The 26,047-nt window shown below is 46.7% G+C and overlaps 1 protein-coding gene across 4 annotated transcripts in view; it reads left to right on the top strand.

Moving 5' to 3' along the window:
* BUD13 (BUD13 spliceosome associated protein) overlaps window positions 1-25,232 on the top strand; it is a 39,544-nt gene extending 14,312 nt beyond the window's left edge. For all 4 annotated transcript variants that reach the window (XM_077249845.1, XM_077249844.1, XM_077249843.1 and 1 more), the window contains 5 exons: window positions 18,687-18,786; window positions 19,517-19,655; window positions 20,123-20,307; window positions 20,390-20,471; window positions 23,953-25,232. In XM_077249845.1, coding sequence (XP_077105960.1) covers window positions 18,687-18,786; window positions 19,517-19,655; window positions 20,123-20,307; window positions 20,390-20,471; window positions 23,953-24,046 — 600 coding nt within the window. In that variant the 3' untranslated portion in view covers window positions 24,047-25,232. The remainder of the gene's footprint in view (window positions 1-18,686; window positions 18,787-19,516; window positions 19,656-20,122; window positions 20,308-20,389; window positions 20,472-23,952) is intronic.
* Window positions 25,233-26,047: the final 815 nt, after the last annotated feature.

Here is a 26,047-nt window from a genome sequence, read left to right as displayed (position 1 = left end):
CCCTCCTGCTGGCTCTCAGTGAACCAGTTCTTGCTTAGTGTCTGTAGGAGGCACTTGGGTCTGTTTCAGACCCCACCGTTTTTATTTTCATTTTTTATTTTTATTCTATTTTTTACCTTAATGGAGCGAATGGGGGCGACGGATCCTTTCTAGGTTCCGATCTCCCCTGAATCATCAACAGGTGAGTACGTGGAGCGTTCCTCCCATATCCTTTCCTGCAACATTGGATGCCAGCCCTGAGCTCATCTTGCGGGCGACGGTTCCTTCGCGTTCCGATCTCCCCCCTCCATAGCAGGTGACCACATGGAGTAGCCCTCCATCTACCTCTCCTGGAGCCAGGTGCATAGCCGGACATATTATACATGGCGTCCGTGCAGCCCCCCACTGCATCACCACTGATATAGCGGATGACGCAAGGCGGCAGAAGCTCTCCACCCCCTCCCTGACGACGACGGTGGATTGAGCACCGGCCCACCGCATCTACTCTGAGTACACTGTGGGGGCCGAGGCGCTGGGGGTCCTGGTCCCCGGCGTATGGGAGGTCCGCACCTCTAACAGGGCATAAAGGTGGTCCGCAGTGCAGCATCTCTATGAAGGAGTGCGGCTGTGTGATGGCACTAATAGCGGTCGCGATGCTGCAAGCCGCAACTGCAAGTTTTTAAAATTTAGTCCCAGGCTTTTCCCCTTCATACAGGCTGGAGTTTTTGGCCACGCCCACGGGCAATTACCGCCGCCCATCTTTTCTAGCGCTTCTCGTTCCCTGAGAAGCGCTCTCACAGATCTCGGCAGCCATCTTGGGACACCCACAGGGCTGATACTGCAGCGCTGCTCCAGGCTTTGCATTCACAGCCTTCAGGACCATACATTGCGGACCTCCCCTGGGGACTCAAGACACAGGACCTGGGTAAGCTGCAGAACCATAGCTTAACCCTTTCCCTGCTAGTAAGCGCTCTCCTCAAGGCTACTATGTCTCAATCAATCAAGGCCTCACAAAAAGTCTGGGTAAACCCACACTGTAGTCTTCGCTGCATGTACCTCTTGTAAGGTCTCATTACCCCAGGGTCACAATACTGTATTATGCACAGCTTGTGAATCGGTGACTGCTCAGGAACCACCTGTTGCTGATACCGAACCTAGTGAGTCTGGTCCCCCTGAGTGGGCTACCTCCCTTACCCGGTCTATGGCATCCCTGGCAAAGGCGTTAGACTCGTTCCGAGACCCTTCCTCTAACCAGGGCACTCTTACGGACGACGCTTCCGATCCTCAAAACCCCTCGTACTCCAGAGGTCGTACCTTGCCAAGGAGCTCTTGCTCTTCCAGGAAAAGGACTCGTGCCATATCCTCAGACCATCCCCGGGATTCGGGTTCTGAGAGCTCCATTTCTTGCTCCCTTTCCTTTGGGGCTAGTAGAGAACCTGTTTCAGAGGACTATTCTGACACGTCCCTAGATCAGGAATTCCATCACTATCAGGAGACTCTCGACTCTTTGAGTCAGTGAATAAGGCTTTGAAACTTGAGGAGGAACCTTTATCTAAAACGGATCATGCCGTGTCCTTTAAAAGGACTAAACGAGCTCATAGTGTTCGCCACTCATCCCGAATTTAAGGAAATCGTTGATTCTCACAGGATCCGTCCAGATAAACGATTCACAGGGCAGAAGCCCATGGAATCAAAATATCTCTTTGCCCAGGATCTAAGAAAAGATTGGTCACAATCTCCCCCGGTAGATCCTCCGGTATCACGCCTGGCTACTAAATCTATTTCTCTTACCCCATGACGGCACCACGGAGAGAGGGATCTGCCCTCAGGGACAGGAAACCTACAGGTGAAAAAGGCGGTACCTCTCTCCCGCATCAGTTCGGTTTCCTGTCCCTGACGGGGAACCTGCAGCGTGGACGTCGTGGGATGCCGGGGGTCCATCGATTCGGTTGTCGGCAGCGGGGGGCCCTGCTTCGATTTCGGTGGCAAATCCTCCCCTGAAGGCCACGTTCTCAGGGTCGGCGGGCCCGTGCATGAGCGGGGGAGAAGCAGTGAAGAAAGATCCAGTCTGCTTCTCCCCCATGAAACATAGATAGAACCGGTAATAGGTGACGGCGGTCACCTGGTATCTTACCGCCGGTGTGCTCGCCGGATAGCGTGCTCGCCCGAGGGTCCCTCTGCTGGCGCCGGCGGGCGCTTGGGGTCCTGGCGCTGGAGCGGACGCTTCCTCCGGCGTTGTCGGCAGGCGTGCTCCTGGAGACTCCTTGCAGGGAAGATGGCGGCGGCGGAGTGCGCCCGCTCATGCGCGGACCGGGCGCAAAGCATTCTGGTATTCCCAGAATGCCCGGCTCAGGGGTCACTTCCGGGGCGGCGCACAGCATCTCTGGGTAATAGCCCAGCGGTGCGCCGCCCCACTTACACATAAAAAGGAGGCAGAAAACGAATGGCCGGTGCTCAGAAAGGTCTCACTATGAGTGAGGTAGAGCAACCGGCAGAAGAAACTCTGCAGACCCAGCCAAAAAAGCAGCAGCCCCAACAGCAGCAGCATCATCGCCAGCAGCGGCGACAGCACGATGCTTCTTCCCAGCGTCGCAGCTCCGGATCTCAACGCAGCAGAGGCTCGGGCGGATCCAGCAGACCGGTAACGGTTCAAGTTGAGGAAGCTACTCCTACGCCAGAACCGGTACCCCCCCTTACATTAGGAGGGTAAGTGATCTTCATGAATGCTTAGTTTCTAAAAGGGGTTTTTATTGTGTTTTCCTAGGGAAAGAAATGCACAGCGAAAACCAGGCACAGAATATGTCCAATCTGCTCCATAGATCCGCCCGCTACATGGGTAAAAAAACTCTATGCCATATGTATTGAGAATACCATTTCCGAAGAGTCCCCGAGATTTGCATCCGACTTACAACAGTTAATTAAGGCCCAGGTGGAGGATGTGTTAAAAAGTGCTAAGGGGTTAAAAAAGAAACATAGATCCAAACATAGGTCCCCGGAGCCAAGTTCCAGTGAAGAGGATAGCGATGCCTCCAACTCAGACAGCTCGCTCTCCTCTCTAACATCCTCTTCTTCCTCAGAGGGGGGCCGCAACTGCTTTCCCATTGAGGAGACAGACGCTTTAGTAAAAGCGGTAAGAACTACCATGGGATTGGTAGAAACTAAATCCAAAAAAAACCGCACAAGACTTTGTTTAGCGGTCTGGAACAACGAAAGCGTAGGGCGTTCCCAGTAAATGATAAAATTCACGCATTAATAAAAAAAGAATGGAAGAGACCAGACAGGAAAGTCCTCTTAACCCCGAAAAGGAAATATCCTTTTGATGATCCAGCCTGCTCTTCCTGGAGTAAAGCACCTAAACTGGATGTCGCCATTGCAAAGGCGTCAAAGAAATTTGCTTTGCCATTTGAAGATATGGGGACTCTAAAAGACCCTATGGATAAGAAGGCTGAAATATTTCTGAAAGGTTCTTGGGAAGCCGCTGGGGGGGGGGGGACTGAAACCAGCCATAGCCGCCACGTGTACCGCCAGAGCGTTAATGGTGTGGTTAGACCATTTACAGTCACAACTGAAAGATAGATCCTCGAGAGAATCAATACTAGATTCAGTCTCAATGATGAAAGGAGCAGCTGCGTTCCTGGCAGACGCATCTATAGGCTCGGTAAGACTGGCGGCAAAAGCTGCTTCCTTCTCAAATGCAGCCAGAAGAGCTTTATGGCTCAAATGTTGGCCGGAGGACCTACAAACGAAATCCAAATTATGTTCTATACCCTGCGAGGGGGGAGTTCCTATTCGGTCCTACCTTAGATGATATCCTGGAGAAAGCGGGGGATAAGAAAAAAGCCTTTCCAGGGTTCCCTAATCAATCATATAAACGGTCCTTTCGGAACAGAAAGTTTATGCGTAGGAGATCCCCAAGAAATCAGAAAGAAGGATGGGACGATAAAAAATTTAAAGGGAAAGGCTTCTTGTTCAACAAGCCCAACACCAAAAAACAAACAACCCCAATGAAGGTGGTCCCCAGGTGGGAGGAAGATTGGCACACTTTCTTCCAGCCTGGGAAGGGATATCAAGAAGCCTATGGACCTTAAATATAATAAAAACAGGGCTAAAATTAAATTTTCACACAGTACCGTCTCGTCACTTCATCATGACACTGCAGAGGAAAGCAGAGTCCGAACAGTTGGGCCTGCAAAACGAGATACAAACCCTTTTAGCAAAGAATGTCCTACAAGAGGTCCCGAGCCAGGAGAGAGGCATGGGATTCTACTCTCCTCTGTTCCTTCGGATGAAACCGGATGGAACTTACAGGACAATAATAAATTTAAAAAGATTGAACCAGTACCTAGTGACGGAAAGTTTCAAAATGGAAACAATAAAGACGTGTGTGAGAACGCTTTATCCGTCTTGTTTTATGACTGTTATCGACCTAAAGGATGCATACTACCATGTGCCCATACATCCAGACTACCAGAAGTATCTTAGAGTGGCGGTATTAATGCAGGGGAGCTAAAGCACTACCAATACAGGGCCCTTCCTTTCGGCCTAGCCACAGCACCGAGGGTATTCACGAAGTTGATGGCGGAGGTCATGGCTAAATCTAATGGTCACTACTCCATGCTAATTCTATTGGATCTTTCCGCAGCATTCGACACTGTGGATCATCAGCTCCTCCTCATTATGCTCCGCTCTAGGGTTGAGCGAAACGGATCGTTCATTTTCATAAGTCGCCGACTTTTAGTAAAGTCGGCGTCTGATGAAACCCGACCCGATCCCTGTGTGGGGTCGGCCATGCGGTACGCGATCTTGGCGCCAAAGTCGCGTTTCGTATGACGCGTTTAGCGCCATTTTTACAGCCAATGAAGGAGCGTGGGCAGAGTGATGACATAGGGGTTAGGGCGTGCACGCCTATCATCATTTTATCGCTTGTGCGCAGTAGCGATTTGGAATGTGCAAAACGAAATTTTCTGTGCTGGGACGGAGGGGAGAGGAGAGAGAAGAGAGAGGAGAGAGAGAGAGAGAGAGAACCCCAACTCTCTACTAATCGGCCTCCCTCTTACCAAACTCTCCCCGCTCCAATCTGTCCTGAATGCTGCTGCCAGGATCATATTCCTCACCAACCGTTACACCGATGCCTCTACCTTGTGCCAGTCATTACACTGGCTACCCATCCACTCCAGAATCCAGTACAAAACTACTACCCTCATCCACAAAGCACTCCATGGCTCGGCACCACCCTACATCTCCTCTCTGGTCTCAGTCTACCACCCTACCCGTGCCCTCCGCTCCGCTAATGACCTCAGGTTAGCATCCTCAATAATCAGAACCTCCCACTCCCGTCTCCAAGACTTTACACGTGCTGCGCCGATTCTTTGGAATGCACTACCTAGGTTAATACGATTAATCCCCAATCCCCACAGTTTTAAGCGTGCCCTAAAAACGCATTTGTTCAGACTGGCCTACCGCCTCAACGCATTAACCTAACTATCCCTGTGTGGTCTATTAAAAATAGAAAAACAAAAAACAAAACACATAATCAGGTTCCTTGCATCGTGTTCTCATACACTTTATGCAGTTAATAGCCCTCTGTGTCTGTACTGCTATATACTTAGGCTGTTAACTGGTTCATGCAGCTTTACATGAACACCCGAGCCTTACACTATGGCTGGTCCAAATAACTAAAGCAATTGTTACCATCCACCTCTCGTGTCTCACCTTTTCCTCATAGTTTGTAAGCTTGCGAGCAGGGCCCTCATTCCTCCTGGTATCTATTTTGAACTGTGATTTCTGTTATGCTGTAATGTCTATTGTCTGTACAAGTCCCCTCTATAAGTTGTAAAGCGCTGCGGAATATGTTGGCGCTATATAAATAAAAATTATTATTATTATTATTATTATTATTATTATTATGGCTCACATAAGAGAGCAAAACATAGTAATAGTTCCATATTTGGACGACCTCCTGGTAGTTGGCAAAACTCCCCTCCACTGCACTCAACAATCAAACAAAGTAATGACATCCCTGACAAATCTAGGTTGGATGTTGAACCTAGCAAAGTCAAAAATCATTCCAACCCAAGTACAACAATACTTGGGGTTGATAATAGACTCAAACCGGCAAGAATGCCGTCTTCCAGGGGAAAAAGTCTCAAACATGGTCCAACTGATAGAACAACTCAGAAAATCTCCAGTACTGTCTCTACGGAATGCGATGTCTATTCTGGGGTCAATGACAGCCTGTCTTCCAGCGGTCCAATGGGCCCAGAGTCATACCAGAGACCTCCAGTGGGAGATCTTAAAAGCAGATTCTGTGTTAAAAGGGGATTTGGAAAAGCATTTAAAAATCTCCTTGCAAACAATACATTCCCTAGCTTGGTGGGTGGATCCACACAACCTAACCAGGGGGTTCCGTGGGTATGGCCAACGTCTATAACCCTAACCACCGATGCGAGTCCTTGGGGGTGTGGGGCTCATGTGGACAAACAGATTGCTCAAGGGCCATGGTCGGAGGAGGAAAAACTAGGTTCTTCCAATATGAAGGAACTTTTAGCGGTGAAATATGCACTCATCCACTTCCTACACTTCCTCCATTCCCATCACTAAGGGTACTGTCAGACAACAAAGTGGTGGTAGCCTACTTAAATCACCAAGGGGGCACAAGATCTCGTACACTGATGGGGGTAACAAAATCCATTCTGCTGTTAGCAGAGGCCAATCTTTTATCATTGACAGCCCTTCACATCAAAGGCACGGAGAACCAAACAGCAGATTTTCTAAGCCGAACACAACTCAAACAGGGAGAATGGGAGTTAAATCAAACAGTCTTCAACCACATAGTACAATTGTGGGGCCTCCCCGAAATAGATTTATTTGCGAACTACCAGAATCGGAAGACTCAGGCTTTTTGTTCAATAGACCCACGCGGGAACCCAGTAGCCCTAGATGCCCTTTTAATTCCATGGGACTTTCATCTAGCCTATGTTTTTCCCCCAATAACGCTAATTCCTTTGGTGTTGAAAAAAATCAGAGAGGACGCAGCGAGAGTCATCATGATAGCTCCTTTCTGGCCAAAGAGGGCATGGTTTCCGTGGTTAAGGATAATGTCCGTAACAGATCCCTGGGTCCTTCCAGAAATTCCGAACCTTCTGTATCAGGGACCAGTAAATCATCCGCAAGTAAAGAACTTGCATATGACGGCTTGGAATTTGAAAGGAGCCTTCTAATCAAGAGAGGGTTCTCTTCAAACCTAGTCTCTACTCTCCTACTAAGTAGGAAGCCAGTGACTACAAGAGCGTATGGGAAGGTTTGGCGAAGATTTTTATCAGTATCAGGTGCCAATTTATCGGAGGAAATCCCAATTAAAAAAGTGCTAGAATTCCTTCAGAATGGACTAGAAAAAGGCTTAGCAACAAGCACACTTAAAGTCCAGGTAGCAGCTTTGAGCGCCCTTTACTACAGTGATCTAGCGGGAAACCACTGGATAAAAAGATTTATTAAGGCTTCAACCAGATCTAGACCAGTGGTACACCATACTACACCTCACTGGGATTTAAATTTGGTCCTCTCTGCACTGACTAAAGCACCATTTGAGCCACTCTCACAAGCCTCTTTAAAAATATTATCACTCAAAACCTCCCTTCTGGTAGCATTAACATCAGCAAGGAGGATTAGTGACATGCAGGCCCTGTCAGCGTATCCACCCCTGACACCCATACTAGACGACAGAGTAGTCCTTAAAATCGATCCATCCTACCTTCCTAAAGTGGCATCGCGTTTCCATAGATCTCAGGAGATCTCGCTACCCTCATTCTGTCCAAACCCCAGAAATGAGAAAGAGGAACATCTACACACACTAGACGTTAAGAGATGTTTAGTTCAATACCTAGCAGCCACAATAGACTATAGGAAGGAAAGGGCTCTGTTTGTGTGTTTCCAGGGTCCAAATAAGGGGCATAAAGCATCGAAAGCCACTCTTGCAAGATGGATAAGGGACGCCATCATCCTCTCGTATTCATCAAGTAATGAGAACATTCCAGAGGAAGTCAGGGCTCACTCAACCAGATCGGTGGCAGCCTCCTGGGCGGAGAGAGCAGGAGCATCAATTGAACAGATATGTAGAGCGGCCACTTGGTCATCTCCTTCCACTTTCTTTAAACACTACCAACTGGACCTGACTCCCTCTTCAGACCTCACCTTTGGCAGAAGGGTTCTAGAGGCGGTGGTCCCTCCCTAATGTACCTCTATGAAATTCTCTCCGTGGTGCCGTCATGGGGTAAGAGAATATCGTAGTTACTTACCGATAACGGTATTTCTCTGATCCCATGACGGCACCTGTAAATTCCCTCTCTTCACGTGTGAGTGTGAACACTAGAGTTAATCTTAATATTTAGTCATGAGGTGCCTCTGATAAGTTAAAAAAATTAAAAGGTTTTTGTTTGATAACATTTAAGTTACAGCTGAAGTTCTGTTAAGTCTCTGTAAACCAACTGATGCGGGAGAGTGGTACCGCCTTTTTCACCTGTAGGTTTCCTGTCCCTGAGGGCGGATCCCTTTCTCTCCGTGGTGCCATCATGGGATCAGAGAAATACCGTTATCGGTAAGTAACTGCGATATTTATCCTCTTCGGAGGGCGCCTCTATTAAAAACCCAACCGATCGTCAGATCGACAATATGGCGCGTTCAGCCTTTTGAAGCCTCAGCGGCCGCACTCTTCCCATCGTTTGCCGCTACGTGGGTGTCTAAGGCTATGACCCACTGGGCTGAGGTCTTGTCTGCAGCAGTACTGGATACCAATCTTCTCCCCGAGATAGCAGACCTCGCTACTCAGCCAGAGCTGGAGATTTTGTAGTGACTGCGTCCCTGGATGCCGCTGACTGCGCTTCTCAAGCAGCAGCAAATGCCATCACCATCCGGAGGACCTTATAGCTCAGGGACTGGCGTGCGGACTCTGCTTCCAAAAAGTCATTGACTTCTCTTCCATATCAGAGCGGTCGCCTTTTTGGCGAAAAGCTCGACCAAATAATTTCCGACGCCACTAGAGAGAAGAGTAAAGTTCTTCCACAACAGAGACCCTTTCGGAACCAGCAGCAGCAGGCTCGGTCCCGATTTTTATTATTTTTATTTTTTTGCTTCAACTCAAGTTGGTCCTCTACTTCCACTTCTTCCAGACCTGGTCGGGCACAACGTAGGGATAGAGGTCCTCAGACCTCTTACAAACCTTCCCCTTCTTGGAGAGGCAGGCCTAGGCAGTCAGGATCCAGGGGGTCCAGACCGGGCAGGTCTCCCACACAATGACTCCCTGCGGTATCCGGAGGACACCCTCAAAGTAGGCGGCCGCCTGCTTTCCTTCAGCGACGTGTGGCTCTCGGTCGTTCACGACGAATGGGTCCGCGACCTAGTGTTCTCCGAATACAAGATAGAATTCTCCTCTCTTCCATCAACTCGCTTTTTCCTGTCTTCTCCCAGGGCAAAGGCATCAGAGTTCTTCCAGGCCATAAGCTCTCTAAACGAAGACGGGGTTATTATCTTGGTTCCTCAAAGAGAAAGGTTTCAAGGTTTTTATTCAAACCTGTTCATTGTTCCAAAGAAGGACGGTACAGTACGGCCCATACTGAACCTAAAACTACTGAACAGGTTCGTCAGGGTGCGACGGTTCCGGATGGAATCACTTCGTTCCGTCATCGCCTCCAAGGAGAAAGACGAGTTCCTGGCATCTATAGACATCCAGGACACGTACCTCCACATTCCTATTTTACCTTCCCACCAAAGGTTTCTTCACTTCGCAGTTCAGGAAGATCATTTTCAATTTGTTGCTTTGCCCTTCGGCCTCGCAACCGCTCCCAGGGTATTCACCAAGGTCATGGCGGCCGCGGTGGCCTTCCTTCATTCCCGAGGTGTGGTGGTGCTACCGTATCTAGATGATATCCTCATCAAAGGCCCCTTTTTCCGCACCTGCAAGGAGGCCGTGAACATCACAATAGATACTCTTTCTCACCTGGGTTGGAAGATAAACTTCAAAAAATCTTCCCCAGTACCGGCTCAGCGGATTTCCTTTCTAGGAATGATACTGGAATCGTTCCAGGGGTTGGTACTTCTTCCCCCGGAAAAGATCTCAGAAGCTCTCCCAATCGCATACTCACTCGGCAGGATGGTAGCAGCTATGGAGGCGGTCCCATTCCGGCCATTACAACATGCTCTCCTGGCTGTGTGGGACAGGAACCCGATCTCTCTTGATCGTCGTTTCCTCCTTCCCCAGCTAGTCAGACAGTCTCTCAGGTGGTGGACTTTGAAGTCCTCCCTGAATCAAGGGAAGTCTTTTCTCCCAGTATATTGGTTAGTTGTGACAACAGATGCCAGTCTTCTGGGCTGGGGAGCGGTGTTCCACCATCACACTGCTCAGGGCCGCTGGTCTCTTCAGGAGGCACGCCTGCCCATCAACATCCTGGAAATACGGGCAATCAGGTTGGCTCTTCTCCAATTCCATCCCTTCCTGGCGGGTCGTCCCATCAGGATTCAGTCCGACAATGCCACGGCTGTGGAATACATCAACCGGCAGGGGGGAACACACAGCACGGCAGCCATGACCGAGGTAGACCACATTCTCCGTTGGGCCGAGGAAAACCGCTCAATGATTTCTGCGGTTTACATCCCGGGAGTGGAAAATTGGGAGGCAGATTTCCTCAGCCGTCAAGGTCTTGACTCCGGAGAGTGGTCTCTCCATCCGGAGATCTTCCACCAGATCTGCTGTCGTTGGGGAACACCGGACGTGGATCTGATGGCCTCACGGCTAAATTCCAAGGTTCCAGACTTCATAGCTCGGTCCCACGATCCGGCAGCCATCGGGGCAGATGCACTCGGTCACTCGTGGCATCAGTTCCAGCTTCCATACATAGTTCTCCCGCTTCCCTTACTGCCGAGAGTCATCAAGAAGATCAGAGCGGAGGGGGTACCAGTAATCCTGATTGCGGCAGATTGGCCACGCAGTTACCACCAGAACTCCGAGGCCCTGTGTTTGACGGCATGGCCGTTGAGTCCTGGGTGCTAACACAGGCAGGCTTCTCTCAGAAAGTCATTTCTACCATGATCAGCGCTAGAAAGCCTACGTCTGTGCGTATATATCACCGCATTTGGAAGACCTTCTTCTCATGGTGCAAAGACCGAGGACGCTCTCCTCTTGAATTTTCCATTCCTTCCATCCTCGAATTCCTTCAATCGGGTATGGACTTAGGTCTCGCCCTTAGTTCTCTCAAAGGGCAGATTTCAGCCTTGTCAGTCATGTTCCAATGTAGAATTGCCAACAGATTACAAGTGAAGATGTTCATTCAGGGAGTCTCCCATGTGGTGCCGCCCTATAAGATGCCGTTGGAACCATGGGAGCTTAATTTGGTCCTTGGCGTCTTGCAGGAGGCTCCTTTTGAACCTCTGCAGGATGTGTCCCTGTCTTTTTTTCTGTCATGGAAAGTTGCCTTCCTGGTTGCGGTTACGTCCATCTGACGAGTCTCAGAGCTGGCGGCTTTGTCTTGTCAAGTTCCTTTCCTCCTTTTTCATCAAGATAAGGTGGTTTTGAGAACATCCCCCGTCTTTTCTGCCGAAAGTTGTCTCGTCTCAATGAGGAAATTGTCTTGCCTTCACTTTGCCCGGCTCCAGTACATCGCACCGAGAAGGCTCTTCACACACTGGACTTGGTGAGCGCTCTTAGGAGATACGTCTCGAGGACGGCGCCTTTCTGCAGGCCAGATGCCCTGTTCATGCTCCCGGAAGGGCCAAGGAAAGGTCTAGCCGCTTCCAAGGCTACGATAGCCAAGTGGATTCGTTCAGCTATCCAGGAGTCTTACAGAGTTAGAGGTCATCCCGTCCCAGCAGGGATTAAGGCTCATTCTACTCGGTCAGTGGGTGTGTCTTGGGCCATCCGGCACCAGGCTTCAGCAGCACAATTCTGCAGAGCTGCGACTTGGTCCAGCCTGCATACGTTTACAAAACATTACCATGTCCATTCTCAGGCCTCGGCAGATGCGTCCGTCGGCAGACAAATTTTGCAGGCGGCAGTGCCGCATCTGTAACTTGTTGGTACAGGAGCAATTCCAGTTGGTTGTTCCCCACCCAGGGACTGCTTTAGGACGTCCCATTGTCCTGTGTCCCCCAATGAGGCGTAGGAGAAATAGGGATTTTTGTGTACTCACCGTAAAATCCTTTTCTCCGAGCCAATCATTGGGGGACACAGCACCCACCCTGTTAGCCTAATGGCTTTGGATTTCTGTGTTGCCTTGGTTTTGACATAGTTCATCCTGGTTAAATGTTAAGCTCCTACTGCTTTGTTACCGAACTGGTTCACTTAGAGCCAGCAGGAGGGTGTATACTGCAGGGGAGGAGCTATTCTTTATGTGTTAACTTAAGTGTCTTCCTAGTGGCAGCAGCATAATACCCATGGTACTGTGTCCCCCAATGATTGGCTCGGAGAAAAGGATTTTATGGTGAGTACACAAAAATCCCTATTTTTAATGAATCGAGTATTAAAAAAGTTTTAAAATTCAAGCAGAGAAAACAAACGTAGGGGGCCAAGAGGTCAATGACACAAGAGAAACGAAACTCAAGAAACCTCTAAAACGATATTTTATTAATAGTTAACCCCTTCCCGACCCATGACGCCACGTAGGCGTCATGAAAACCCGTGCCAATCCGACCCATGACGCCTATGTGGCGTCATGGAATGATCGCGTCGCTGCAGAGCGGGTGAAAGGGTTAACTCCGATTTCACCCGTTCTGCAGGGACAGGGGGAGTGGTACTTCAGCCCAGGGGGGGTGGCTTCACCCCCCCGTGGCTACGATCGCTCTGATTGGCTGTTGAAAGTGAAACTGCCAATCAGAGCGATTTGTAATATTTCACCTAAAAAACTGGTGAAATATTACAATCCAGCCATGGCCGATGCTGCAATATCATCGGCCATGGCTGGAAATACTGAAGTGACCCCCCCCCACCCCACCGATCGCCCCCCCAAGCCACCGATCTGTCCCGTAGTCCCCTCCATCCTGTGCTCCGCTCCCCCCGTCCTCCTGTCCGCTCCCCCCGTGCTCCTATGTCCCCCCCCCGTGCTCCGACGCCCCCCCCCGTGCCCCGATCTCCCCCCCTTATAGTTACCGAGGCTCCCGGTGCCCGTCCGCCTCCTCCATGGGCGCCGCCATCTTCCAAAATGGCGGGCGCATGCTCAGTGCGCCCGCCGAATCTGCCGGCCGGCAGATTCATTACAAAGTACATTTTGATCGCTGTGGTAGGTAGCGATCAAAATAAAAAAAATAATAAATAAAACCCCCCCCCTTTATCACCCCCATAGGTAGGGACAATAATAAAATAAAGAAAATATTTTTTTTTTTCTTTTTCCACTAGGGTTAGGGGTAGGGTTAGGGTTACGGGTAGGGGTAGGGTTAGGGGTAGGGTTAGGGTTATGGCATGTGCACACAGTGCGGATTTGGCTGCGGATCCGCAGCGGATTGGCCGCGGATCCGCAGCGGATTGGCCGCGGATCCGCAGCGGATTGGCCGCGGATCCGCAGCGGATTGGCCGCGGATCCGCAGCGGATTGGCCGCGGATCCGCAGCGGATTGGCCGCTGCGAATTCGTAGCAGTTTTCCATCAGGTTTACAGTACCATGTACACCTATGGAAAACCAAATCCGCTGTGCCCATGGTGCGGAAAATTCCGTGCAGAAACACTGCGTTGTATTTTCCGCAGCATGTCAATTCTTTGTGCGGATTCCGCAGCGTTTTACACCTGTTCCTCAAGAGGAATCCGCAGGTGAAATCCGCACAAAAAAACACTGGAAATCTACTGTAAATCCGCAGGTAAAACGCAGTGCCTTTTACCTGCAGATTTTTCAAAAATCGTGCGGAAAAATCTCACACGAATCCGCAACGTGGGCACATAGCCTTAGGGTTGGAATTAGGGTTAGGGTTGGAAATAGGGTTAAGATTAGGCTTGTGGTTAGGGTTACGGATAAGGTTAGGGGTGCGTTGGGGTTACAGTTGTGGTTAGGGTTGGGATTAGGGTTAGGGTTGGGATTAGGGTTAGGATTAGGGTTGGAATTAGGGTTACGGGTGTGTTGCGGTTAGGGTTGTGGTTAGGGGTGTGTTGGGGTTAGGGTTGTGATTAGGGTTATGGCTACAGTTGGGATTAGGATTAGGGGTGTGTCGGGGTTAGTGTTGAAGTTAGAATTGAGGGGTTTCCACTGTTTAGGCACATCAGGGGTCTCCAAACGCAACATGGCGCCACCATTGATTCCAGCCAATCTTGCGTTCAAAAAGTCAAATGGTGCTCCCTCCCTTCCAAGCCCCGACGTGCGCCCAAACAGTGGTTTACGCCCACATTTGGGGTACCAGCGTACTCAGGACAAACTGGGCAACAACTGTTGGGGTCCAATTTCTCCTGTTACCCTTGCAAAAATAAAAAATTACTTGCTAAAACATAATTTTTGAGGAAAGAACAATTATTTTTTATTTTCACGGCTCTGCGTTATAACCTTATGTGAAGCACTTGGGGGTTGAAAGTGCTCACCACACATCTAGATAAGTTCCTTGGGGGGTCTAGTTTCCAAAATGGGGTCTCTTGTGGGGTGTTTCTACTGTTTAGGCACATCAGGGGCTCTGCAAATGCAATGTGACGCCCGCAGACCATTCCATCAAAGTCTGCATTTCAAATGTCACTACTTCCCTTCTGAGCCCTGACGTGTGCCCAAACAGTGGTTTACCCCCACATATGGGGTACCAGCACACTCACAACAAACTGGGCAACAAATATTGGGGCCCAATTTCTCCTGTTACCCTTGTGAAAATAAAAAATTGCTTGCTAAAACATCTTTTTTGAGGAAAGAAAAATGATTTTTTATTTTCACGGCTCTGCGTTGTAAACTTCTGTGAAGCACTTGGGGGTTGAACGTGCTCACCACACATCTAGATAAGTTCCTTGGGGGGTCTAGTTTCCAAAATGGGGTCACTTGTGGGGGGTTTCTACTGTTTAGGCATATCAGGGGCTCTGCAAACGTAACATGATGCCCGCAGACCATTCCATCAAAGTCTGCATTCCAAAACGTCACTACTTCCCTTCCGAGCCCCGGCATGTGCCCAAACAGTGGTTTACCCCCATATATGGGTATCAGCGTACTCAGGAGAAACTGGACAACAACTTTTGGGTCCAATTTCTCCTGTTACTCTTGCAAAAATAAAAAATTCTGGGCTAAAAAAATATTTTTGAGGAAAGGAAACACATTTATTATTTTCACGGCTCTGCGTTATAAACTTCTGTGAAGCACTTGGGGGTTCAAAGTGCTCACCACACATCTAGATAAGTTCCCTTGGGGGTCTAGTTTCCAAAATGGAGTCACTTGTGGGGAGTTCCTACTGTTTAGGCACATCAGGGGCTCTGCAAAAGCAACCTGACGCCCGCAGAGCATTCCATCAAAGTCTGCATTTCAAAACGTCACTACTTCCCTTCCGAACCCCGACGTGTGCCAAAACAGTGGTTTACCCCCACATATGGGGTATCCGCGTACTCAGGAGAAACTGGACAACAACTTTTGGGGTCCAATTTCTCCTGTTACCCTTGGGAAAATAAAAAATTGTGGGCTAAAAAATCATTTTTGAGAAAAGAAAAATTATTTTTTATTTTCATGGCTCTGCGTTATAAACTTCTGTGAAGCACTTGGGGGTTCAAAGTGCTCACCACACATCTAGGTTAGTTCCTTGGGAGGTCTAGTTTCCAAAATGGGGTCACTTGTGCGGGAGCTCCAATGTTTAGGCACACAGGGGCTCTCCAAACGCGACATGGTGTCCGCTAATGATTGGAGCTAATTTTCCATTCAAAAAGCCAAATGGCTTGCCTTCACCTTCTGAGCCCTGCCGTGCGCACAAACAGTGGTTTACCCCCACATATGGGGTATCATCGTACTCAGGACAAACTGGACAACAACATTTGGGGTCCAATTTCTCCTATTACCTTTGGGAAAATAAAAAATTCTGGGCTAAAAATCATTTTTGAGGAAAGAAAAATTATTTTTTATTTTCACGGCTCTGCGTTATAAACTTCTGTGAAGCACCTGGGGTTTATAAGTGCTCACTATGCATCTAGATAAGTTCCTTGGGGGGTCTAGTTTCCAAAATGGGGTCACTTGTAGGGGATCTCCAATGTTTAGGCACACAGGGGCTCTCCAAACGCGACATGGTGTCCGCTAACGATTGGAGCTAATTTTCCATTCAAAAAGTCAAATGGCACGCCTCCCCTTCCGAGCCTTGCCGTGCACCCAAACAGTGGTTTACCCCCACATATGGCGTACTCAGGAGAAATTGCCCAACAAATTTTAGGATCCATTTTATCCTGTTGCCCATGTGAAAATGAAAGAATTGAGGCTAAAAGAAATTTTGTGTGAAAAAAAAGTACTTTTTCATTTTTGCGGATCAATTTGTGAAGCACCTGGGGGTTTAAAGTGCTCACTATGCCTCTAGATAAGTTCCTTGGGGGGTCTAGTTTCCAAAATGGGGTCACTTGTGGAGGAGCTCCAATGTTTAGGCACACAGGGGCATTCCAAAAGCGACATGGTGTCCGCTAACGATGGAGATAATTTTTCATTCAAAAAGTCAAATGGCGCTCCTTCCCTTCCGAGCCTTACCATGTGCCCAAACAGTGGTTTACCCCCACATGTGAGGTATCGGTGTACTCAGGAGAAATTGCCCAACAAAATTTAGGATCCATTTTATCCTGTTGCCCATGTGAAAATGAAAAAATTTAGGCTAAAATAATTTTTTGGGGAAAAAAAAGTACTTTTTCATTTTTACGGATCAATTTGTGAAGCACCTGGGGGTTTAAAGTGCTCACTATGCTTCTAGATAAGTTCCTTGGGGGGTCTAGTTTCCAAAATGGGGTCACTTGTGGGGAAGCTCCAATGTTTTGGCACACGGGGGCTCTCCAAACGCGACATGGTGTCCGCTAAAGATTGGAGCCAATTTTTCATTGAAATAGTCAAATGGCGCTCCTTCCCTTCCGAGCGCTGCCGTGCGCCCAAACAGTGGTTTACCCCCACATATGAGGTATCAGCGTACTCAGGACAAATTGGACAACAACGTCCGTGGTCCAGTTTCTCCTTTTACCCTTGGGAAAATAAAAAAATTGTTGCTAAAAGATCATTTTTGTGACTAAAAAGTTAAATGTTCATTTTTTACTTCCATGTTGCTTCTGCTGCTGTGAAACACCTGAAGGGTTAATAAACTTCTTGAATGTGGTTTTGAGCACCTTGAGGGGTGCAGTTTTTAGAATGGTGTCACTTTTGGGTATTTTCAGCCATATAGAACTCTCAAAATGACTTCAAATGTGAGGTGGTCCCTAAAAAAAATGGTTTTGTAAATTTTGTTGTAAAAATGAGAAATCACTGGTCAAATTTTAACCCTTATAACTTCCTAGCAAAAAAAAAATTTGTTTCCAAAATTGTGCTGATGTAAAGTAGACATGTGGGAAACGTTATTTATTAACTATTTTGTGTCACATAACTCTCTGGTTTAACAGAATAAAAATTCAAAATGTGAAAATTGCGAAATTTTCAAAATTTTCGCCAAATTTCCGTTTTTTTCACAAATAAACTCAGAAATTATCGACCTAAATTTACCACTAACATGAAGCCCAATATGTCACGAAAAAACAATCTCAGAATCGCTAGGATCCGTTGAAGCGTTCCTGAGTTATTACCTCATAAAGGGACACTGGTCAGAATTGCAAAAAACGGCAAGGTCATTAAGGCCAAAATAGGCTGGGTCATGAAGGGGTTAAAACAAGAAAAGTATTAAGACACACAAAAATTGGGTACTATGGGGGAGCATTGGGTACAGTCTATCGAGGTAAATGAATAGAATGTATGCTTATATTGCCCAATAGACTGATTGGCTACCTGTCAGCAGAGGTTGGCACTCTAGATGAGCGATGTGGTGACCCCTCTCCTCGACAGCTGACCTTTAGTTCCCTATAACCCCCTTACCTAATGATAATATATATAACAGAAATGAACGGATTCACTTTACACCAAATGTGTGAATCTGGGAGTCTCTTCCAGACCATAGTATATCTCGTAGAGCTATATGTTCTAGGTTAGATAACCACTACAAGACTTGTCTGGCGTATGTCGTTATTAAATATAAGACCTAGTGATGTATTAGTACCTGGACAGTGAGTCAAGAGAAAAAAAAAAGTTTAGGATAGATCAGAGGCTCAAGCTTATTCCCTCTCTGGAAGGTAATGATCTCTTCACCTAATTGCCAAAAAAATACGGCAAGAATAGACTGCTATACAGTCTTTTGTGAGAAAAACAAGGACAACGAAATTGGGGATTATGTTCTAAAGTGCTGTTTGTGCTTAGTCAGGATATGTATAAGATGACCTGAAAAATTCAGCACTACCAGTTAAAGGCAAACTGTCCCGAACCTCCTTTTTTTTCCCCCCAACTTATATACTTGGGGTTGTGAATGTATCTATTTCTTTTCCTCCTTGACTTATCTTTCACTGTCAATTCATAGGTAAAATATGTGTCCCCCCCCCGAGAATTAAGAATATTGAGCGTTCTGCTTATTTTCATGTCTGCTATTGATTTATGAAGATAACATTTACAACAACAATTACTTTTTATTTTTGGTGCCGTTGCTCTTTTTTTTTTTTTCATGTAAACTTGGTTCTGCCTTTTGTAGATGCTGTCGGGTGGCCGGGCGGGCCTGGTGTCTGCGACGGTCCTGACAGAAGAGAAAGAAGAACAGAGGAGAGTCGAAAAAAGTAACAAGAACCTGGAAGGTGAGCAGAAAATGCAGATTTATCATGTCCTCGAGGTGTTGGGGCCTAAATCTTTGAAAGGTCCCACTTTGTCATTGATTTGCTGTGGATTTTACCACCGTGACACTGCAGGTGTTAAAGGGGTTGTTCATTACATTTGCATTGATGACCTGTCCTTAGGGTAAGCCATCAGTGTCTGATCGGTTGGGGTCTGACACCCGGCACCCCCGCCCATCAGCTGTTATTAGCGGTGGCCGGAAATACTCACTTACTTGCAGAGCGGGCTCTGCAAGTGAGCATTTCCGACTGATAGCCGCTGACACCTATAACAGCTGATTGGCAGGGGTGCTGGGTGTCAGACCCCAACCGATCAGAAATTGGTGACTTATCCTAATGGTAGGTCATCAGTGCTAAAGTAATGGAAGACCTCTTTAAATGGGTGTCATAGGGAATTAAAATGATGGTTCTGGTGCTCCCCTGGTTCCCCACTGTCTTTGCCGGACTCATTGTAAATGTACATGTCCGCTTAGCCAGTCACTGGCTGCACTAAAGAACAGGGATTAGCTGAGTGGATGGTTTTGGCGTGTCAAGGACAGGACCAAGGTTAGTATTTGGGCTCGGTGAGGGCGAGTCGGCCTTTTTGATCACTAGTTTTTATTTCCCAGATAACCCCTTTAATTTACTGCCTGGAACGTTAAGTCTGTCGGATTTTTCTGATTTTGTGTTGCTTAGATTTGTGCTTTCTACGCAGATGACGCAAGGAACACAGAGACAGTTTTTCGGGACAAAAGCGGCAAACGCAGAGACCTAAACTCTGAAATTGAACAGCAACTGCAGAAACAGGCGGCGCAGGAGAAGAAGGACGAGATGTATGCCAAATGGGGAAAAGGGTAAGTTGTATAGCGGACTAGTACCCGAGAGTTCCAAGAAGACCTAAAGGAGGTTTGTGGTTTTATATAGATGAAGTTTAGATGTTGTCTAGTTATATTTTGAGCTATCCTTAGGCTATGGGTGTGAATCCAACACCCTGCAATCAGCTGTTACCTGATCCTAAGGCAGCCAGAGGTTTGGTGTATGGACCTGGAACAGCACCGCTCCGTACACCATGTAGTGGTCGGTTTTGGGTACGGCAGCTCCTATTCTCATTAATATAAGCTGATCTGTAACACACAGGTATGGCCACTACATGGTGTATGACGCGTTGCTATCTGGTTCTATACACTAAAGTGAGAGCTGAAAATTTTCGGACCCCCACAAACCTGATATTTAGGCTTGTACTAAGAATGGCCCGTCCGTCTCAAAGTCCTGGACAACCCCTTTAATAACTAAAGTAATGTTCTGCTTCTTTTTCCTTCAGTTTGGCCCAGCAGGAACAGCAGCGTCAGAATATGGAGAGCGCTGCCCTGGAGATGTCGAAGCCGCTCGCTCGGTACATCGATGATGAGGATTTGGACCGCATGCTACGTGAACAGGAGAGAGATGGCGATCCTATGGCAAAGTTCCTGAAAAAGAAGATTGACAAAGAAAGCAAAGGAAGGAAAGGTAACGTGGATCTGTATATGGATATTTGCCATGACTGCGTGTAGTATTGTACATAATGTGACTCTTGGACTTCACTCTGCAGAACGCCCAAGATACAAGGGGTCCAATCCTCCGCTGAACAGATTCAATATATGGCCAGGGTATCGCTGGGATGGGGTGGACAGGTAAGAGGCTACATGATCGAGCTGATAACTTATATACAAATAGGACATGTTAGTTAAAGAGGGTTTTCCATGACTGAAAATGATCTGCTACTCAGAGGAAAGGGGAGAAATGTACTGATCACTGGGATATGGATAAAGGCTCCATTCCTTGTATATGGGACTGCTGGAAATGGCCAAGTGTTGTACTCTGTTATTGCCTGTAGTCCCATAGAGATTGAATGGGAACGGAGCTGCACGTGCTCAATCTGCAGTTCATGCCACAGGTTTTGGGATGTTGCAAGTCCCAGTTGTCGCATATCCATCTATCAATGGCTTTCATTTGTTGGAAAGACACTTGAGACTACAATATGATGCTCACTGCAGGGTTGCCCTTTGTCGCCTCTGCTGTTTGCGATCGCAATAGAGCCTTTGGCGGCGGCAGTACGAAGGGACAAGGATATAAAGGGTTATAAATATGGAAGCCATGAGAAGGTGGCCCTTTACGTGGACGATGTGTTACTGTTCCTAGGAGATGCACAGGGATCTTCAAAGATTGCTATGCATAGCATTACTAAATTTGGGACTATTTCAGGACTATCCATTAATTGGGACAAATCTGTGTTACTCCCCTTGGATGTGGCGGCTCCCCTGACACTCGACCCTGCGATTCCTTTACGGGTGGTTACCGAGTTTAAGTATTTGGGCATTGTGATTTTGGCTAAGATAGATGAAGCGTCTCCGTTTGACTCCTTTGCTTGGGAGATTTCAGCAGAAGATTGGGGCCTGGAAGAGGCTGTTCCTGTCTGTTGTGGGTAGAGCTAATCTGATTAAAATGATACTCATGCCTCAACTCCTACACATGCTTCATAATGCTCCGATGTGGTTGGCACAGATTAAATTTTATAGGATCAACTCTTTCAAGGATCTGATTTGGAAGGGTGGATGGGCACGCATTAAACTGGAACATTTGCAAAGATCGAAGGACGAGGGGGGCTTATGGATCTACTATGTTGCGTCCCAATGCCAGCATATGGTGGGTTGGGGAGAACCTAGGCAAAGTACATCAGCTGAGATAATCACGGAATATATGGTGGGGAAGGGTCCATTGATAGCCAGCTTAGAGGCAGGTAGGTTTAGACTGAACCCTAAAAAATGTCCAACTATAGCTATGATGGGGAAAATCTGGCAGAAAATCAAGCAGTGGAGAGGTATAACGGAGTTTATGCGTTACGCGCCAATCTGGTTTGACCCTAGAATGGTGGAGTCGATACGATTGAGAGGTTTCGGTCATTGGAGGTGTATAGGTGTTTGGTTTGTGTCTCGGCTGCTTCTTGATGGCTTACTCAAGACTAGGGTTGAGCGAAACGGATCGTACATTTTCAAAAGTCGCCGACTTTCATGAAACCCGACCCGATCCCACTGTGGTATCGGCCATGCGGTCGGCGATGAGATATAGATATAGAGATATATATATATATATATATATATATATATATATATATATATATATATATATATATATATATATATATATATATATATATATATATATATATATATATATATATATATATATGTTTCGTGTTCCGGTTGGCCCCCGATTTCACACGATCCGACTTTCGAGACAGTCGGGTTTCACAAGACCCGACTCGATCGTAAAAAAGTAAAAGTCGCTCAACCCTACTCAAGACGTTTGAAAGGCTCAGAAAGGAGTTTCCTTTGAGCCTGAATTTATTTTTTTACAGTATCTGCAGCTGAGATAAGCTCTCAATAAACAAATTAATGTGTCGTGTGGTTTTGCAGCGAGACAGTTTATTGAATCTCATAGGACCTCAGAGGAACACGAGGGGTTCACTACATTAATGTATAGAGGTCTGCTGGAAACATTTCCTACGGCGTCATCCGTTTAACGATGAGAGAGAAATGGGTGGGAGACCTAGGTTCGATTTTTGAGTCTCAGTGGGAGTCCATATTGCAGTATATTCCAATGGTGTCTGAGTGAGGCCAGAAGGCTGTCACTATGTCACTGTACTTAGTCTATAGAGTGTACAGGCCTCCAGTGTGGAGGATGAAGGCAGGACTGAGAGGTGCTCTGATGAGGAGGCCGATCTCTTGCATATGATGTGGTCGAGTCCTCGCCTTCAGCCTTGCTAAATCCTTAATTTGATCCAGGAGGTGATGGGGGGGCGAATATTCTGCGTACTCCGCTGACTTGCGTACTGGGATGTGTGGAAGATATTGCTATGGATGAATGGGGGGGGGGAGGCTGGCTATAGCCAGGTTTTTGTATGCTGCTAGAAAACGTATAGCAATGCACTGGTTGGATGAAAAATGCCAGTTAAACAAGAATTTGTGAATAGAATAAACTTTATTATCTTGATGGAAAGAAATATATATACTGTGAGAGGTCAACATACCCAATTTGAAAATGTGTGGACTTTCCGGGTGTGGTGTCTGCTGAACTACTGCAGAATAGGATGGTTGCCGCCTAATCGCTTTTGACTTAAGTTTATTCTGTAAGGTAATGTAAAGTTCTATACAAATGTGCTAAGCTGTGATGTACATTGTTTAAAATAAGGTATCTTTGGATGGGGGGGTGGGAGGATATTGATTAGAGTTGTTAACGAATGTTGAAAAAAAATTTAACTTGAAAATTTGTATCAGTTTGATGTTTGTATTGATCTGTTTTACAGTTTTTCTTAATAAAAACTACCGGATTGAAAAAAATGTTCTATGCACTGTTACAATGAAGGGTCAAGTTTGGTGAATATTCTGTTGCATTCTCAATATTTTTTTTTTTATGTTCCCATTGCCCATACTGCTTCCTGATCCGGCAATATGAAATATCGGGATTGCTGTTTCTACAACAAGGATTCCCAGCAATCCTTGAGTTCTGAGTTCCTGCTTGGATGATTTCTGAAGCAGCAGCAGAACGGTCCCTTCTATAGTAGGGAAGGTTGCAGGGATCACCCACGTGGGATCCTGAGAAGGGGGCTTTAGCCACTGCTCCATCCAGTGTCCATTCTCATGATTATCAGGATCAAACAGACCCTCCACAATCAATGCCTTGTCACAGCTCATCTGAATAGACAATGATTGACCGCTTCCATCCTGAATGTTAACCCCTTGTGACTTGACATTGATTTTAGAAGTCTCAAAAGTAGCGGGTGCCCTATGAATAAAATAACAATCAAGAAATTTTGTCGGAAGTGAACGGTGCCTATCACTTTACAACCCCATCTCTTATGCACGATGATGGCTGCCGCTTGTGCACACTTCGTGGCAGATCTGTGGAGTCGTATAGTCATTGGCACCTCTCCCTGCCGCTGAAGAAGTGATTGTTGCCAAACCCTTTAGTTGTGGGTAAATCTGCTAATGAAATCTACCTTACAAAGTGCTGGCTTTACTGGTTATCGACCAATGTAACTGAGCCTTGTGTACCATGTGTGATTGGCAGAAATTCTGACTTGACTCCTGCCCTCGACTTTTATCTGCCTTCTAGGTCCAACGGATTTGAGAACCAGTATTTTGCAAGAATGTCTGAAAAGAAAGCCACACAGGAGTCTGCATACAAGTGGAGTGTAGAAGATATGTAAATTCATGTGGTGTCATCGGTCCGTGCACTGGTCCCAACCCCAGAACTCAGTGATGCTCTGAATCCTATGTATTTCTCTCCATTTTCTGTATTAAAGGGATATTCTGGTAATCGTATAACTAGGTCGTGGCCAGGAGGAGCTGCATGGAGCACTCTACCCCGCTCCATTGTAAACCATGGCAGTCGTTCAATGTGATAGCCAATTAGTCCTCTACACTCAGAAAACAGCTGGAGAGCGTGTGCACAATCTGTGGCATCATTCATCTTTTCCTGACTACGGCTTTGTAGTCAGGAGAACGGGGAGGGGGACTAAATTTTCTTTTCCAGTAGAGCGATCCAAACTGATAACTCATCCTGCGGATAGCTGATACCCCTATAAGTGAGATGCTTATATCGGTCCTCACTCTACATGAGCTGAGATTTACCAAAGTTAAGCAAAAAAAAATATTTGTATTATCCTGGTCCAGCAGCCATGATGGAAGTCTGTGGCCCCCAGACCAGAGCCCTGCAATTCTTGTCCTATCTTTCAGCATCAACGGTACAACCCACTGTAGCCTCGCAAGTCTCCTCCTTTTCCTCCAGCATGGAGGGATTCCTAGAGCTCTGGTCCAGCGGTCACGTTATCAGGGTCCTGTGAATCTTTTGCTTGGCTCTAGTGGTTAGATTGTGCCGTAGTGTTCTCTTCCTGGATGACATGGCCGCCCCCCGTGTTTCTCGTTACTGATGTTACCAATACAAGTTGTAAAGTGACAAGTCATCCTTGTTATCACTACAGATTGTTTTGCCTCTGACGCATATTCTTTTCACCGATGGGCCATTGTAGAGCGGTGGTTTATCTACCCCATGGGTACGCATCACTACACGGTTCTTTTGACTTCCAAAAGGATTCAATTCAGTTTAACAAGGGGAAAAGGTTTTTTTTTATCCAAGTACATTTTTTCCTCCCCACCAAACAATACAATTTCTACAACTGAGGAAGGAATAATTAAGTTCTAGTCTGCAAGATCTTACATGTCTGATATTTTTTGTACTCCTGTTCTTGTACAGTCGTGTGCTTGTTTTTAAGTCTGACGGTTCCTTGTAGGTGCAAAATTGCTTTATTGTGATTGTTTGACCGCCAAGTTACTATTTTTGTTGTTTTAATAAGAAAACTGATCTTGAACAAAATAAATTCCTTGTATTTAATGGTGTACCCTCTGTGACCTTTTTATTTCTTTAAAACAATCAGTGCCATTGTTTTTTTTTCTTAACCACGTGTTTTGGGTTACAAATTTTTTTTGGGAATTGGGTTTCATTACAGTTTGACTTGTCTTACCCTGCCGAAGACAAGAGCGAATTTTCCATCTCCAAAGTCTGGATCCCCATTGTTTTCAATTGGGTTCTGGTACCTGAACCAAACTTTGGATTAAAGTTTGGGTCGAGTACTAGGACCAGAACTTCCACGAGTCCTCTCATCCCTACTTTTGTTGCATCACAAAGGGAAAACATGTAAAGTACGCGATGTCTCGAAAGTGAAAATTAGCCATGTCCTTAGTGGATTCCAACAAAATCTCCAGGTGTATGATATGAGACCCCCTCCCATATCCTGGGATTCCCTCGCCTCGCCTGCTGATCTGAGCAAAGGAGGCCGCCAGATAATGGGTAAGGTCCAATACCTTTGTAATATTGTAAGCTTTAGCTGTCTTATATACACACACACAAGTGAATTAGCTGTGTTGGGAGACTGTTAGGGAATGTTCACATAATAATAATTGTATTTATATAGCGGCAACGTATTCTGCTGCACTTTACATTTTAGAGGGGACTTGTATAGACAATAGACATTACAGCTAGTGATGAGTGAGTGTGGTCGTTACTCAAGATTTCCGAGCATACTCTGGTGTTCTCCGAGTATCTTGGGCATACTCGGTGATTATGTTTGTCGCCACAGCTGCTTGATTTGTGGCTGCTAGACAGCCTGAATACATGTGTGGATTCTCTAACAAGCAGGCAATTCCTGCAT

Source organism: Ranitomeya variabilis, chromosome 4, assembly GCF_051348905.1.
Source record: "Ranitomeya variabilis isolate aRanVar5 chromosome 4, aRanVar5.hap1, whole genome shotgun sequence".
Lineage (NCBI taxonomy): Eukaryota > Metazoa > Chordata > Amphibia > Anura > Dendrobatidae > Ranitomeya > Ranitomeya variabilis.
This window is presented reverse-complemented; position numbering and strand designations above follow the sequence as displayed.